The following is a 14336-nucleotide window of genomic DNA, read 5'->3' on the forward strand; positions in this document are numbered from 1 at the left end:
GTAAGCCCAAATGGCATCACCAGAAACTCATAATGGCCATACCGCGTACGGAATGCCGTTTTCGGAATATCCTCTTCCCTGACCCTCAACTGGTGGTAACCCGATCTCAAGTCTATCTTAGAGAAACAACGGGAACCCTTCAACTGGTCAAACAGATCATCAATACGAGGCATAGGGTACTTATTCTTAACCGTAGCCCGATTTAATTTCCGGTAATCTATACAAAGTCTCAAAGCGCCTCCTTTCTTTTTAACAAAGAGGGCTGGTGCTCCCCACGGTGAAACACTAGGGCGAACAAAACCCTTATCTAGCAATTCCTGGAGTTGAACTTTCAACTCAACCAACTCAGCTGGGGCAAAACGATAAGGTGCCATCGAAATCGGCGCCGTGCCGGGCACTAGGTCAATGGAGAACTCAATCTCCCGATGCGGTGGCAAACCAACAAGATCCTCGGGAAAGACGTCCGAGTACTCACAAACCACCCTTGGCAACACAATCTGTGTTTCCTTATCCTCACTAATCGAAAGGTTAGCAAGTAGACCACTAAGCTCACTCCGTCCTCGTGGAACATACCCCGGTGGCAACACATCACCAACCCGGTCCCCCAGAAAATGAAAATACTCTCCGCTCACAGTACAACAAGTGACCCTCTGGCGGTAGCAATCAATAACTGCCTGGTATGACGATAACCAGTCCATACCCAAAATAACATCGAAACCCCTCATAGGCATAACTACAAAGGAAAATGGGATTCTATGATAATCAACCTCTATATCACAACCCCTAATGCCTTGTTTCAAAATCAATTCACCCCCAAGAGGTGACACTACACAAATAGGAGATGCTAGCTGTGCTAACTCCAACTCCAAAACAGATGCAAATGCAGCAGACACAAAAGAATGAGATGCACCCGTATCAATCAAAACATTAGCAACCGAGTTGCAAAACAAGAAGGTACCTCTCACAACTGATGGTGCTGGCACAAGATCCTGCGCGGTAACAGCATACACGCGCCCAAACGACCTCTGATCAACTTGCTCAACCCTAGGAGCATAAGATTGCTGCACCGACTGAGACGATGAAGCCCCCCCCTGATTGGCCCTCGAGGCCTGACCCGACTGAGCTGGCTGCTGACCCTGAATCGGCCTCAAACCAGGTGCACCAGATGTGCCACCCAACTGCGGGCAATACCTCTTCATATGCCCTGGCTGACCACACTGATAACACGAGAGTGGCTGACCTCTACCCTGACTCTGGCTCTGAGATCGAGCCGAAGAAGATGCTGCTCTCTGAACTCCTCTCCTCTGAGGACAAACTGGAGACTTGTGGCCCAGCTGGCCACACTTGAAACAGGTAATGTCTCCCTGACTGCCTTTCCCCGAACTAGCACTCGGTACAGGGAAAGTCGATCTCGAAAAGCTACCCTGAGACTGCTGGGGATTAAAACCCTTCTGTCTCCTACCATCACTCTGACTATCCTGACTCCTCTTGGAGCCCTTCTGCCCTTCCTCCTCCTCCTGCATCATGATCTCCATATGGGCTGCAGCATCAACTATACGTCCATAATCCCGAATCATAGTTCCCCCAACTCTCAGCTTGAGGCCACGCCTCAACTTCTTCTCAAACTCAATACAACGGCGTTCCTCAGACGCCACCAACTCAGGTGCAAACCTAGACAAACTAGTGAATGCAGCCTCAAATTCGGCCACTGAAGAACTCGCCTGCTTAAGCTGACAAAACTGGTCTCGCAGCTTCTCCCTGACTGCTGGAGATAAGAACTTCTCCTGGAAAGCATTCACAAAAGCCTCCCACGTACCTCCTATACGCCCCTTAGTAAACTTCCACCACTGACCTGCATCCCCCTTCAACTGGAAAGATGCCAAGGTCACTTTCAACCCCTCGTCTTCGATGCCAAGCATCTCAAACGTCTTCGTTGTCTGTTCGAGCCATTCATCTGCCTTAAGCGGCTCTTTAGGATCACCTACAAATTCATCCGGATTAGACCGGAAGAACTCCCTCTTCAGAAAGGAAGGTCCTGCATCAGCAGCAACAACCTGAGCTTGATTCTCAGCTCTGAGAATGCCTACTGACTCCCTGAATGCTCCTGCTATCTCTCGAGCTAAAGCGCCCATAGCCTGCTGGCCTACTGGCTTGGCCACATTAGCCTGGCCAATTCCCTCCTGAACTGCCGGAATCTCCTCTGGCACAGGCACCTCCTGCCTACCCGGCCTACCACGCCTACCGCGTCCTCGTCCTCGTCCTGACATCCTAATAAAGGAAACAGAGACATTAGCACATTAATAAATGTGCCGAAGCTAAACACTCGCGTCCTAATGCAATGGACAACAATAATTCATTCCACGTAAGCACATAATCACATAAGCACCTACGAATTTCATTCCCGGATAATGATAGTCCCAATGCGTTACTATAGTTCCGGTTGGAAGCAGCAGTGATCAAGTGCCTTTCCAACAAGACTACTAGAAACTCAAGGGTCCAATCAACATCCTAGAAACTACATTCCATACCCACATAATCACATAAACATGTTATCACATAAGCATATAACATTACACTAAGTCTCTATCAAACGAGACGAACCCAATGTGATACTAATCACTTCCCACGTACCCAAAGTATTCAAACCCGGTACGCTCTGATACCAAGTTGTCACGCCCTCAAAATTAACCCATTATATATCATTGACAGGCATTATTTAAAGAAGACAATTTATTAATTCATTCATCAGAGTATTACTAAATAAAGCATTACATGTAACATCGAATAAAATGCCCTACAGGCTTACATCTTTCCAAGCCAACACTTGGATACAAAAATATGAGTTCTAACTCAATACAAGAAAAGCCCTAGGCTTGAATGTTTACATGTACTAATAATTAAAGACAATTAACTAAAGGTAGTCTTCTTCAATCCAGAAGCCAAACCCTCCCAAGCTAAGTCCTTGGTGGTAGTTTATCACCTGAACCTGAAAATGATGTTCCCATAAAGGGTGAGCCACAGCCCAGTAGAAATATACTAAATCATATATAAGCAATGAATAAAGCAATAGCATTCAACAGATGGTTAACCAAGATAATCAATTACTTCATTTTACAGTCTCATGACACTATTGTCTAAGATACGTTTTACTTTCCAATTTTATCAACATGGCTCAGAACTTGGCCAAACTTACAACAGTGAATCACATATATCATATTCACATCCTTCCATTATCAACAAACAAATGAGACTCAAGCTCAAATCAAACACTTCATACTTCCAGATTGATATACATTTTAGTGCTGTATCAATAAAACACTTCTATATAAATAAGCACACATAAAAGTGATGCTAATGGAGTCCATCCCCTATCTCCTCCCAAACAAAATCCGGTTTAGAGGTCCATCCCCTATCTTCCCCTAAACCGTGGAGTACATCCCCTATCTCCTCCCACACACAAAATAATGTATGCAAATGCAATGCTCAATCAATACACGTATTTTCTGTATCAATGCCATAGTCAAAATTAATGACTTAACCAATGTGATTAGTTTCAGTTATTCCTAATCCACATGCAATGTCTACAACAATCACGACTATCCTCCACCGATAGCCCAAAACAGTTATTTCTAAACTGAAAATAACTATGTCAACAATTCAATAGATAAATGATTCCAATTACCCAATTACGCCATTTAATCAATGAATTCCTCAATTCCATGAATTTAACCCTCTTTTCCCAATTCCATGAATTACTTATACAAATTAATTCAATAATACAACTAGGGTTTTTCCCAAAATTTACCAAAGTATCCCCAACATATCAAAATACCAAAACTTAGAACAAAACCTATAAAATGGAGTAGGAAATCCCTACCTCGAAGAAAATAACTCAAATGGTGAAGACAAAGATGAGTGCCCAAATACCAAAGTGCTCCAAATCGCCAAATGTTCAGATTAAATGAAAGCCCTAGACTTCCTCTATCTTTTAAATGAAGAATCTAGGGTAGAAACACACCCTAAGTGGATCAAATCTAAGAGAGAAGGTGAATAGGGAGAGAGAGAAGTCGGACCTAGGGTTTGGAATCAAAAAGAATATGAAAAAGACTGATCAAAACCCGCTGTTGCGTATATAAACTGGACAGGCTCGCTCGAGCGAAGACTTGGTCGCTCGAGCGACCAGACACAGAGAAACTACGCTCGAGCCGAGGAAGCCTTGCTCGAGCCAACAACCCAAAAGCTCGCTCGAGCGAAAGAAAGCTCGATCGAGCGAAGAACTCAAACCCTCAGGTCTGTAACCAAACACACGCTCGAGCGAAGGAACTATTGCTCGAGCGAAGAACGAACTAACTCGCTCGAGCGAAGAAAAGCTCGCTCGAGCCAAGAATGCAAAGCTACAGGTCCAAACCAGACGCAAACTCTCGCTCGAGCTACCAAACCCTGGCTCGAGCGAAGAACCAAAAACAACAGCTCGCTCGAGCGACAAACTCCTCGCTCGAGCGAAGATCCAAAATTCTGGACAGCAACACTTGATTTCTAAACCCAACCAACCTGAAACAAACCTGCCCAACACATCCTATAATTCCAAATGAGAAAATAAGGGACAACAACAACCATTATACAATGACAGAATCTACGGAACCTATGTCCGGACACAATAGTCAAATGGAAAAAGACCGGGGTCGCTATACATGACCCATATATTGACAAAGCACAAATAGTCGTAAATGGCTAACACATATAATACTTGTCATGATGTGTAATATTTGAACTTGGACGTATACACTATGTTGCTTTGTACCTAATATGAAATTTCATTGTTCCTTCTATGGCAGAGGGACTACATCGAGGCAGTGGTGTGCAACATCGGACCATCATCACCACTATGGACCAAATTATCAGGCCAAAATCTACCGCAACCAATCATATCAGTAGACGTCTATCCTCACCAAGCATCCGATTCGTAAGCCTCAAATCAATTTGTATACATCTTCCACAACCATTATACACACCTAAATTTCAAAATCTAAGAATAACAACTTTGCATTTTCAGGATGGATTACGGGCCCACAGTGTGTTACATCATGCGAGCGCATGTATATCGTGAGGAAATTGTTGACAACCTTAATCACTTTGAATGGTGTCAAGTAAGAGACTCATTAATACACATTTTTCTGAATCACAGAAAGACAGTGCAATAGGAAAACCTATAGGTGGGGGGTGTCCACCTATCACTATTATCCAAAACTGTTATCCACATTTAAGACGATTTAGTATCAATAGATTTGACATATTGGAGCAGACTAGCTTGATTGTAAATCAATTTTATATCACTACTTGTACTGTTGTTTTTCATTCAATATATGTATATGCATTTTGAGGCCTATTTCGTGTTGATCATGCACATTGAGATTATATATATATTTTTTTTGACACACAACATAATGTGAATTTCCACATCATGTAAGGATCATACACATTCTTATGTCTAAAGCCCTACTACATGCATGTGAATATGGCTTAAAGTGTTATTGTAACACAATATGACAGGTGTGAATATGATATTTCTTAACACATAAGTCAATATTCATAGCAAATAGTTTAATGATGTGAATATTCTGATAATGTGAATATTCACATCATAACTTTTGATGATGTGAATGGCAGCAACGATGTCAATATTTACACCACGCACATGCATGCATCATAATATACACAAGAACATCTTATTTTTGCTAACAAAAAACACTCACAATTACATTTCATAATACATATCTAAATATTCACATCTTCTGATTTGATGATGTGATGTAAATGGCAGCAACGATGTCAATATTCACACTACGCACATGCATGCATCATAATATACACAAGAACATCTTATTTTTGCTAACAAAAAACACTCACAATTACATTTCATAATACATATCTAAATATTCACATCTTCTGATTTGATGATGTGAATGGTTAAAGTGATGTAAATATTCATGTCATCTACTTTGATGCTGTCAATGGTAACAATAATGTAAATATTCACACCACAATAATGTTAAAAAGTTCAACCCATGTGCAAGTATTCACATAATGTGATTATCTTACACAAGTGTGAATGTTCACATCATGTATTTATCCTTAACACAATAACAAAAATGTTAGTTTGCTACCCAAAAAAAAAAAAAAAACACAAATCAAATACTAATGCATTATTAGGTTGGCCAATGCATTATTATGTTTTTCAACACAACATAATCTTATTGCAACACAATATTTGCCAACATAACACAATCTTATTTCAAAAATCAATAAAAGAATCCCATGTAAAACACAATGTTGAAATGAAAAAATGTACATCATATATCGGCTCCTTGCATGATTTTTGATTATGGCTTCCCAATTATCATATCTTCCGCACCTTATTTGCTTCAGTTTCTCATCCTTTGACGGGATTCTATTCTTTTTCGGCCTATCGGGTGGTCTTTTCACAGTTGGTGGGTATATAGTGAAGTCCGTGGAATCAAAAGACGGCTTTTCCACCGACGGTATAGGGAATATAGCACCCGAATAGGCTGCACGATACGTCTCTACATGAAAGTAATGTTCTATACAATCATTGAGATTGTAGCGACTCTTCTGAATAACAATAACAGTATAGTCACATGGAAATCCGTTGATTTTCCATTTGAAGCAAGAACACGTATGCCTTGTAGTATCAACTGTAACAGATGGCATTAAATGAACCTTAAACACATCCTCATTGAATTTGCTCACTTGCCAAGACCTGCTGTCATTGAACGAATCAAGAAGCATTGTTTCGAATGTAGGACAAATAAGCTCATTTCACTTGTTTGCTTCGTCACGCCGCGCAAACATTTGCCGCATCAATTGAGTATGAATTGTGTCCACCATCTGAGTGATAGGAAGATTGCGTGCTTCTTTAATCCAATTATTAAATGACTCCACCGCATTGGATGTCATCTCCCCATAATGCATGCCCCTGCACAACATCACAAACATTGTACAATATTGAATTAAATTTATTCGAAACTGAATATGAAATTTCACATCTTCACAAAATATAACTGAAATTTCACATCGCTACCATTCTAAACTTAACAAATGGAATACGTCATGAAACTACTATTACCTAAAGTATGAATTCGCCCAGTGCTCAAGTGCCAACTCCTGAAAAAAACTATGTGCTCATTACTTACCCTCCTCTTTTAATTTCTCAAGCTTTTCATGGAACCCTACCACAATTGGCTCGTAAGCACAATCACCCAAACTACTAACGAGGTGGTCCCTAAATCCATTATCAATTCTTTTCATCCAGTCTCTTAGATTGTTCTTCAAGTGTTGTAAGCAATGACCGTGGTGAGCTGATGGGAACATCTTCGGCATTGTTTCTAACAGACCAAGATTGCGGTCTGAAATAAAAGTAATTTGACGCTTACCATTAACAACTTTTCCAAGTTCGTGCAAGAACCACGACCAATTGGTCGTGGTCTCTGAATCAACAATCGCAAATACAACAGGGAATAGACCAACAACTAGGGGTGTAATTTTGGCCCGGTCCGGCCCATCCGGTCTCGGGCCGGGCTGCGTTCATGTTGGGCCTTGTGGGCTCCTGTAAAAAATCTGGCCTGGCCAGGCTGGCCCACGGGCCAAAAAAACTAGGCCCAAGCCCAAGCCCAAGGGTATTCAGGCTTTAGGCGGGCCAGTGGTCCTGGCCTCGGGCTGGGCTGTTAGGCCTGGGCCTAAGCTCGGGCTTTGGGTGGGCCTAAACAATTTTTTTAATTTTTCCTACCAAAATTTTATTATTTTTCATTAAAAATAACACTGAGCCTTGGGCGAGCCAGGCCGGGCTTTTGTCGGGCCTTGAGCGGACCGATATACCTGGCTACGGGCCTGACCAAGTGGGCATGGTCGGGCTTCACAATGATGGTCCAAGCCCAGGCCCAAGGCCTCGAGCTGGGCTTAGGCCCGGGCCTAAATAGGCCAGACCCACCTCGGGCTGTCCACGGGCCACGGACTATTTTTACACTATTACCTACAACACAACACCATTAAACAACTGTTCACAATATTTCATTGTGAATAGTAACATAAGTAGTTTACCAAAACACTATAAAGGAAACAGGTCATGTGAATGTTTACACTGTGTAATGGTCTGTCATGTGTCTACACTATGCCGCTCAATGTGAATATTTACATGAATAGACAGCTAAAAAAATACTAACCATTGTTTCTATCTTTCGTCGTTGCCGCAAATAATTGACCTTTGTACTTTCCTTTGAGGAATGTTCCATCTAGGAATAATAAAGGCCAACAAGAATTGTACCCAGAAATACACGCAACAAATGATACAAAGAAACGACAAAACTGTTGACTACTCGCATTATAGTCAATATTGACATAACTCCTCGGATTGTAACCCATCACAATATCCGAATACCACCGCAACTGGTGAAACGATAATGAGTGATCTTCATGAATAACAACCTTTGCTTTCTCCACACCCAACCATACCATGTGGTAACTCACATCTAGCCCATAATCCCTCTTCAAAATAGTCACCACCTCATACTGCTGAGTCAACGGCTTGTCCCTCATAATTTCAGATATAGTACTCAATGCCAAATCAGAACTAATTCTCGGATTCTTCGATGTTCGGACATTCCTACCATAACTATGCACATCACTGAACCTCTTGATGTAGAAAAAAAACCATTTGCTCGTTGTGCTCTACAATGTATAGCCCACAAGCAGCCTCTCTCCTTGCGCATCGCACACACCACAGTAACCCTTGTTGTCTCGTTCTTGACATACGTAAACTGAAACCCATATTGGATGGCATGCTTATATAAAACATCACAAAATTCTTGTGCACCTCCAACAAGTCGTTGTCCCGCATGCGTAATACCATTTGCCCAAGGGGCTGACAACAATATCTTCTCCTTATGGTGGCAAAATCTCCAGATTGTATCAATTTCTTCCTTACCCTCCACAAGAAATCATAAATTGCAAAGAATCCGGAATCCAAACGCAGATCGCTGACTTCCCAAATATCATATTCAAACAAGCAGCTATATATATAAGGCTAAAATGGTCAAAAAAATATAATAAAACTGAAAACAGGACCTCCGGGTCTAAAAGTGTAAACTTTAGGATTTAATAAAATAAAAATAAAAAACATGGACTAATTGGTATAAAAGAATCTGAAATAGGATTTTCTGGTAATTTTCCTTAATAATTTAGATTAAAAAAATAAAATTATTAAAATTTAAATTGACAAAATTAAAAACACAATTACAAGTATCAAATCTAAAGTTTTATTTGTAATTTCTTCTATTTTTTTTTTATAAAATTTATATTTTTTTAGCATTCAATCAAAGATTGATATGCAAAATCCTTGCTTATGACATTCCAGACATTGATCCCAAAAAAAGCAAAAAGTCTTTAAACTCCATTATGTTTGAAAAATATTGTATGAAAAAACGTCAATATATGTAGATGGTTTCAAAACACTTGAGAGTATTATGGATATTTTAAGTAGTATTTGGTAGAGTTTTAAAATTATAATTTGAGAATAAAGTTGTATTTTGAGTTTGTGAGTTTTGAAATTATGATTTGAAAAGAGAAAATTTGTTTGGTTATGAGTTTTAAAAAGAGTTTTGAATTTTTAATGTGACTAATAAAATAAGAAAAGTTGTTTGATTATGAGTTTTTAAAAGAATTTTCAAAAATTAATTCAAAAACTTATAACTCATAACCAAACACACAACTCAAAATTTTATTGAAAATTCTATTTAAAACTCATAACCAAACTCTTTTTAAAGTTCAATTCAAAAAAATAATTTGTCATTTTGGTCTAAAAAAATAATTTGTATATTTAAAAAATATCAAAAATAAATATAATTTTTTTTTTTCCAAATAATAGGTGGTGATTGGCAATTGAAAAAAAAAAATTTGTAATGTTTCGGTTAACCGACTGGACGATCAGCCGGACATCCAGGACGATGTTTAGGCAAACAACTAGGTAGATCAAAAATTCAAAAATCGTCTGGTTTACCAAACATGTTTTCAAAATGTGTTTTGAAATTGATTTGGAATCATAATTTCAAAACTCAAACCAAACATAGCATTCAAATATAAGGGTTGAAACTTAATTTGAAAATCACACCAAACACAATAGTATTTGTCTTTGATGACATCAGTATTTTCTATTAGTTGTGTAAACGGCGGTTAAAAAATGAGAGAGTCTTGATATTACCAGTTAAAGTAAGGGAGGTTTATTTTATTATTGAAATTACATGGAATGTAACGCCCTCAAAATAATAACAATAAACCCATCAGATAAGACATGCATTTACATATAAACTAACCACATTCTTTTATTCAATAGAGTTCCATTACATAAGTATTACATGCTAACATCAAAACAAAATGCCCTACGGGCTTACAGCTTTCCAAGATAACACTTGGATACAACAAAAGAGTACTATCTTGTTTACACATTAAGCCCTTGGCTTGAAGTTACATGTAATACATCAAAAGTTAAGCGACAAAAGTATGTCCGCCTCTAGCCTCCCAGCTATGTCCTTGGAGGTGGCATGCTACCTGCACCTGAAAATGATATTCCCATATAGGGTGAGCCACAGCCCAGTAGAAATACACTAAACCAACCATGAACAATGACTAAAAGATTAGCAATTGATAGATGGCTAACACGGATACATTCACATAAATTACACATTTATGTCATACAACTTATGAGTCTAAGTTACCTTTCATTTTCCCTTTTTCAACAGATAAGCATGCTAGCTCTATCATCATTTCCACAGATATGTATAAAAACTATATCCCACATTCAGATATGCATATAAGCTATATCCACATTCTCAACAGATATGTATAACAACAATATCTCACATTCACAGATAAGCATATAAGCTGTATCCACACTTTACCAAGATAAGCATATAAGCTCTATCTTCACTTTTCTAGACAAGCATATGAGCTGTATCTACGGAGTTCATCCCCTATCTTCTCCCAACACTATCCGATTTAGAGGTACATCCCCTATCTTCCCCTAAACCGCGGAGTACATCCCCTATCTCCTCCTCTACACATAACGTATATAAACACATTGGTTCTATATACAATCACCCAATACATACAGTTAATGTATTCTATCAATCGTCAAGTTCCATGACACATTTCATTGATTAGTTTCAGTTTGCCTAATCATCATGCATTGTCTACAACAATCACGACTATCCTCCATCGATAGCCCAAAGCAGTTATTTCTAAACAGAAAATAAATGCACAATGGATATTCAATCAACATTTCATTTCCTCATTTCTCACCATTAATTATCCCAATTAATCAAGCAATGTAATTAGGCCATTTTCCATAATTACCATTTCAACCCTTAGGTCCCATTTTCATCAATGATTCAACATTTATTCCATTTTTTTCATGCCAAACATGCATCTAGGTTTATTATGAATAAAACCCCAACTTTTGTAAAATTACACAAAAGCCCCCAAACTTTCACCAAATTACCAAACCAAGCTCAACATCTCAAAATACCAAAATTTAAAGACAAAATCCATAGAGAGGAGTAGGATATCCCTACCTCGAAGTTTAAGCCAAAAAGGAGATGAAGACTCGAAGATCAACGTGCTCCAAATCCAAACTTTTTCAGATTAAAACAAAGCTCTCAACGCCCTCTATCTTTTTAACAAAGGCTTTAGGCTAGATTCACACTCTAGGGAGATCAAATCTTAGAGAGAATGTAAGTTTAGAGAGAGAGAGTCTCGGATTTAGGGCTTGATAAAAAGAAAAGGTGCAAAAGTGATGTTCAAAAACGCTACTGTCCGCTGATATAAAACACGCTCGCTCGAGCGAAGACTTGGTCGCTCGAGCGACCAGACACAGAAAACTCTCGCTCGAGCCAAGAAGTTCTCAATCGAGCGAAGAAAAACCCAGACCGCTCGAGCGAAGGAAGCTCGCTCGAGCCAAGAAAGGCAACTCTCAGGTCCAGAACCAGACGCAACACACGCTCGAGCGAAGCCGCCCTGGCTCGACCCACCAGACACAACTCAACTCTCGCTCGAGCGACAAACTCCTCGCTCGAGCGAAGGACCAAAAATCTGGGCAGCAACACTAGGCTCCCAAACACAACCAACCTGTAACAAACCTGCCCAACACATCCTACAACTCAATATACAAAGTAAAAGGATGCAAACAAGATAATAAACAACTACCAACATCCACGGACACATGTCCGGATCACTGTACAACAAGGGTAAACCCGGGATCGCTATATGGAAGGTCTATGTATTTGTCGAAAACTTCTGGGGATGTGTTATTTACCCTATTAAATTTGATTGATTTGATCTTATTTAAATGATTGTGAGTGTAATTATATTATTAAAATTATATGGCCAATTTAATTTATTTAGAAGGCTGCTAAATGCCGTTACCTTTTTTTTTTTTGGACCCCCACTTTTTCTATTTATTTATTTTTATTATTACAATTTTACCTTAGCATCAATTTCTATTTTTAACCCCATCTCTATCCTTCCAACCCTAACCCTAACCCTAACCCTAACCCCAACCCCAACTCCATCTCTTACGTCACCTCTACTCCACTCCGCCTGACAGCCTCCTCCGGTCGTCTCCACCTCCGGCCACCATCCCTGTGCTTTTCTACCGGCGACCACCCTCTCACCACCGCGACCACCCCTTTCACACCGCCACCTCCATAGCCATTATCATAAAGGAGAGAAGATAAGAGGTCTTCACCAGCTACTACGAGAACCATTGCTTCACTCATGATAAGCAATGACCTTCAGAGTTCCCTCCTGCAAAAACAAAAATGATCTAGATTTAGGGTTTGAGAAACCCTAACCTCCTAGAAGAAAAAGAAGAAGGAAGAGGAGGAGGGAGGAACATCGCTGCCATCACCACGACCAGATTACAACCAACACAACACTACTATGTAACGCCCTCAAATAAGACATACATTCACATATAAACTGACCACATTCTTTCATTCATCAGAGTTCCATTACATAAGTATTACATGTTAACATCATAACAAAATGCCCTATGGGCTTACAGCTTTCCAAGTTAACACTTGGTTACAACAAAAGAGTACTAACTCGATTACACATTAAGCCCTGGGCTTGAAGTTACATGTAATACATCAAAAGTTAAGCGACAAAAGTATGTCCGCCACTAGCCTCCCAGCTATGTCCTTGGAGGTGGCATGCTTCCTGCACCTGAAAATGATATTCCCATATAGGGTGAGCCACAGCCCAGTAGAAATGCACTAAACCAACCATGGACAATGACTAAAACATTAGCAATTGATAGTTGGTCAACACTGATACAAACCCATAAATAACATATTTATGTCAACGACTTACAAGTCCCAATTACTTTTCATTTTCCCTTTAACAACAGATAAGCATACTAGCTCTATCATCATTTCCACAGATATGTATAAAAACTATATCTCACATTCAGATAAGCATAAAAACTATATCCACATTCTCAACAGATATGTATAACAACAATATCCACAGATAAGCATACAAGCTGTATCCACACTTCACAAAGATAAGCATATGAGCTCTATCTTCACTTCTCTAGACAAGCATATGAGCTGTGTCTACGGAGTTCATCCCCTATCTCCTCCCAATACCTATCCGGTTTAGAGGTACATCCCCTATCTTCCCCTAAACCGCGGAGTACATCCCCTATCTCCTCCTCTACACATAACGTATATAAACACATTGGTTCTATATACAATCACACAATACATACAATTAATGTATTCTATCAACCGTCAAGTTCCATGACACATTCCATTGATTAGTTTCCGTTTACCTAATCATCATGCATTGTCTACAACAATCTCGACTATCCTCCACCGATAGCCCAAAGCAATTATTTCTAAAACAGAAAATAAATGCACAAATGGATATTCAATCAACATTTCATTTCCTCATTTCTTACCAATTAATTATCCCAATTAATTAAACAATGTAATTAGGCCATTTTCCATAATTACCATTTCAACCCTTAGGTCCCATTTTCATCAATGATTCAACAATCATTCCATTTTTCTATGCCAAACATGCATCTAGGTTTATTATGAATAAAACCCCAACCTTTGTAAAATTACACAAAAGCCCCAAACCTTTACAAGATTACCAAACCAAGCCCAACATCTCAAAATACCAAAATTTAAAGACAAAACCCATAGAGAGGAGTAGGTTATCCCTACCTCAAATTCGGAGTCCCAAAGGAGAAGACGACAAAA

General features: G+C 39.3%; 1 protein-coding gene across 1 annotated transcript; it reads right to left on the bottom strand.

The window, feature by feature from the left end:
- Window positions 1-5929: 5929 nt before the first annotated feature.
- LOC114312683 (uncharacterized) lies at window positions 5930-12830 on the bottom strand. The gene is made up of 7 exons (XM_028258965.2): window positions 12643-12830; window positions 8238-8686; window positions 7212-7505; window positions 7100-7103; window positions 6869-6994; window positions 6413-6778; window positions 5930-6005 (listed from the first exon to the last, which is right to left on the bottom strand). Exons 1-7 carry the CDS (start codon window positions 12828-12830, stop codon window positions 5930-5932), a joined length of 1503 nt encoding a protein of 500 aa, XP_028114766.2.
- Between the last annotated feature and the right edge of the window lie 1506 nt (window positions 12831-14336).

Source organism: Camellia sinensis, chromosome 10 (genome assembly GCF_055761805.1).
Source record: "Camellia sinensis isolate YWXY chromosome 10, ASM5576180v1, whole genome shotgun sequence".
In the NCBI taxonomy this organism is placed as follows: Eukaryota; Viridiplantae; Streptophyta; class Magnoliopsida; order Ericales; family Theaceae; genus Camellia; species Camellia sinensis.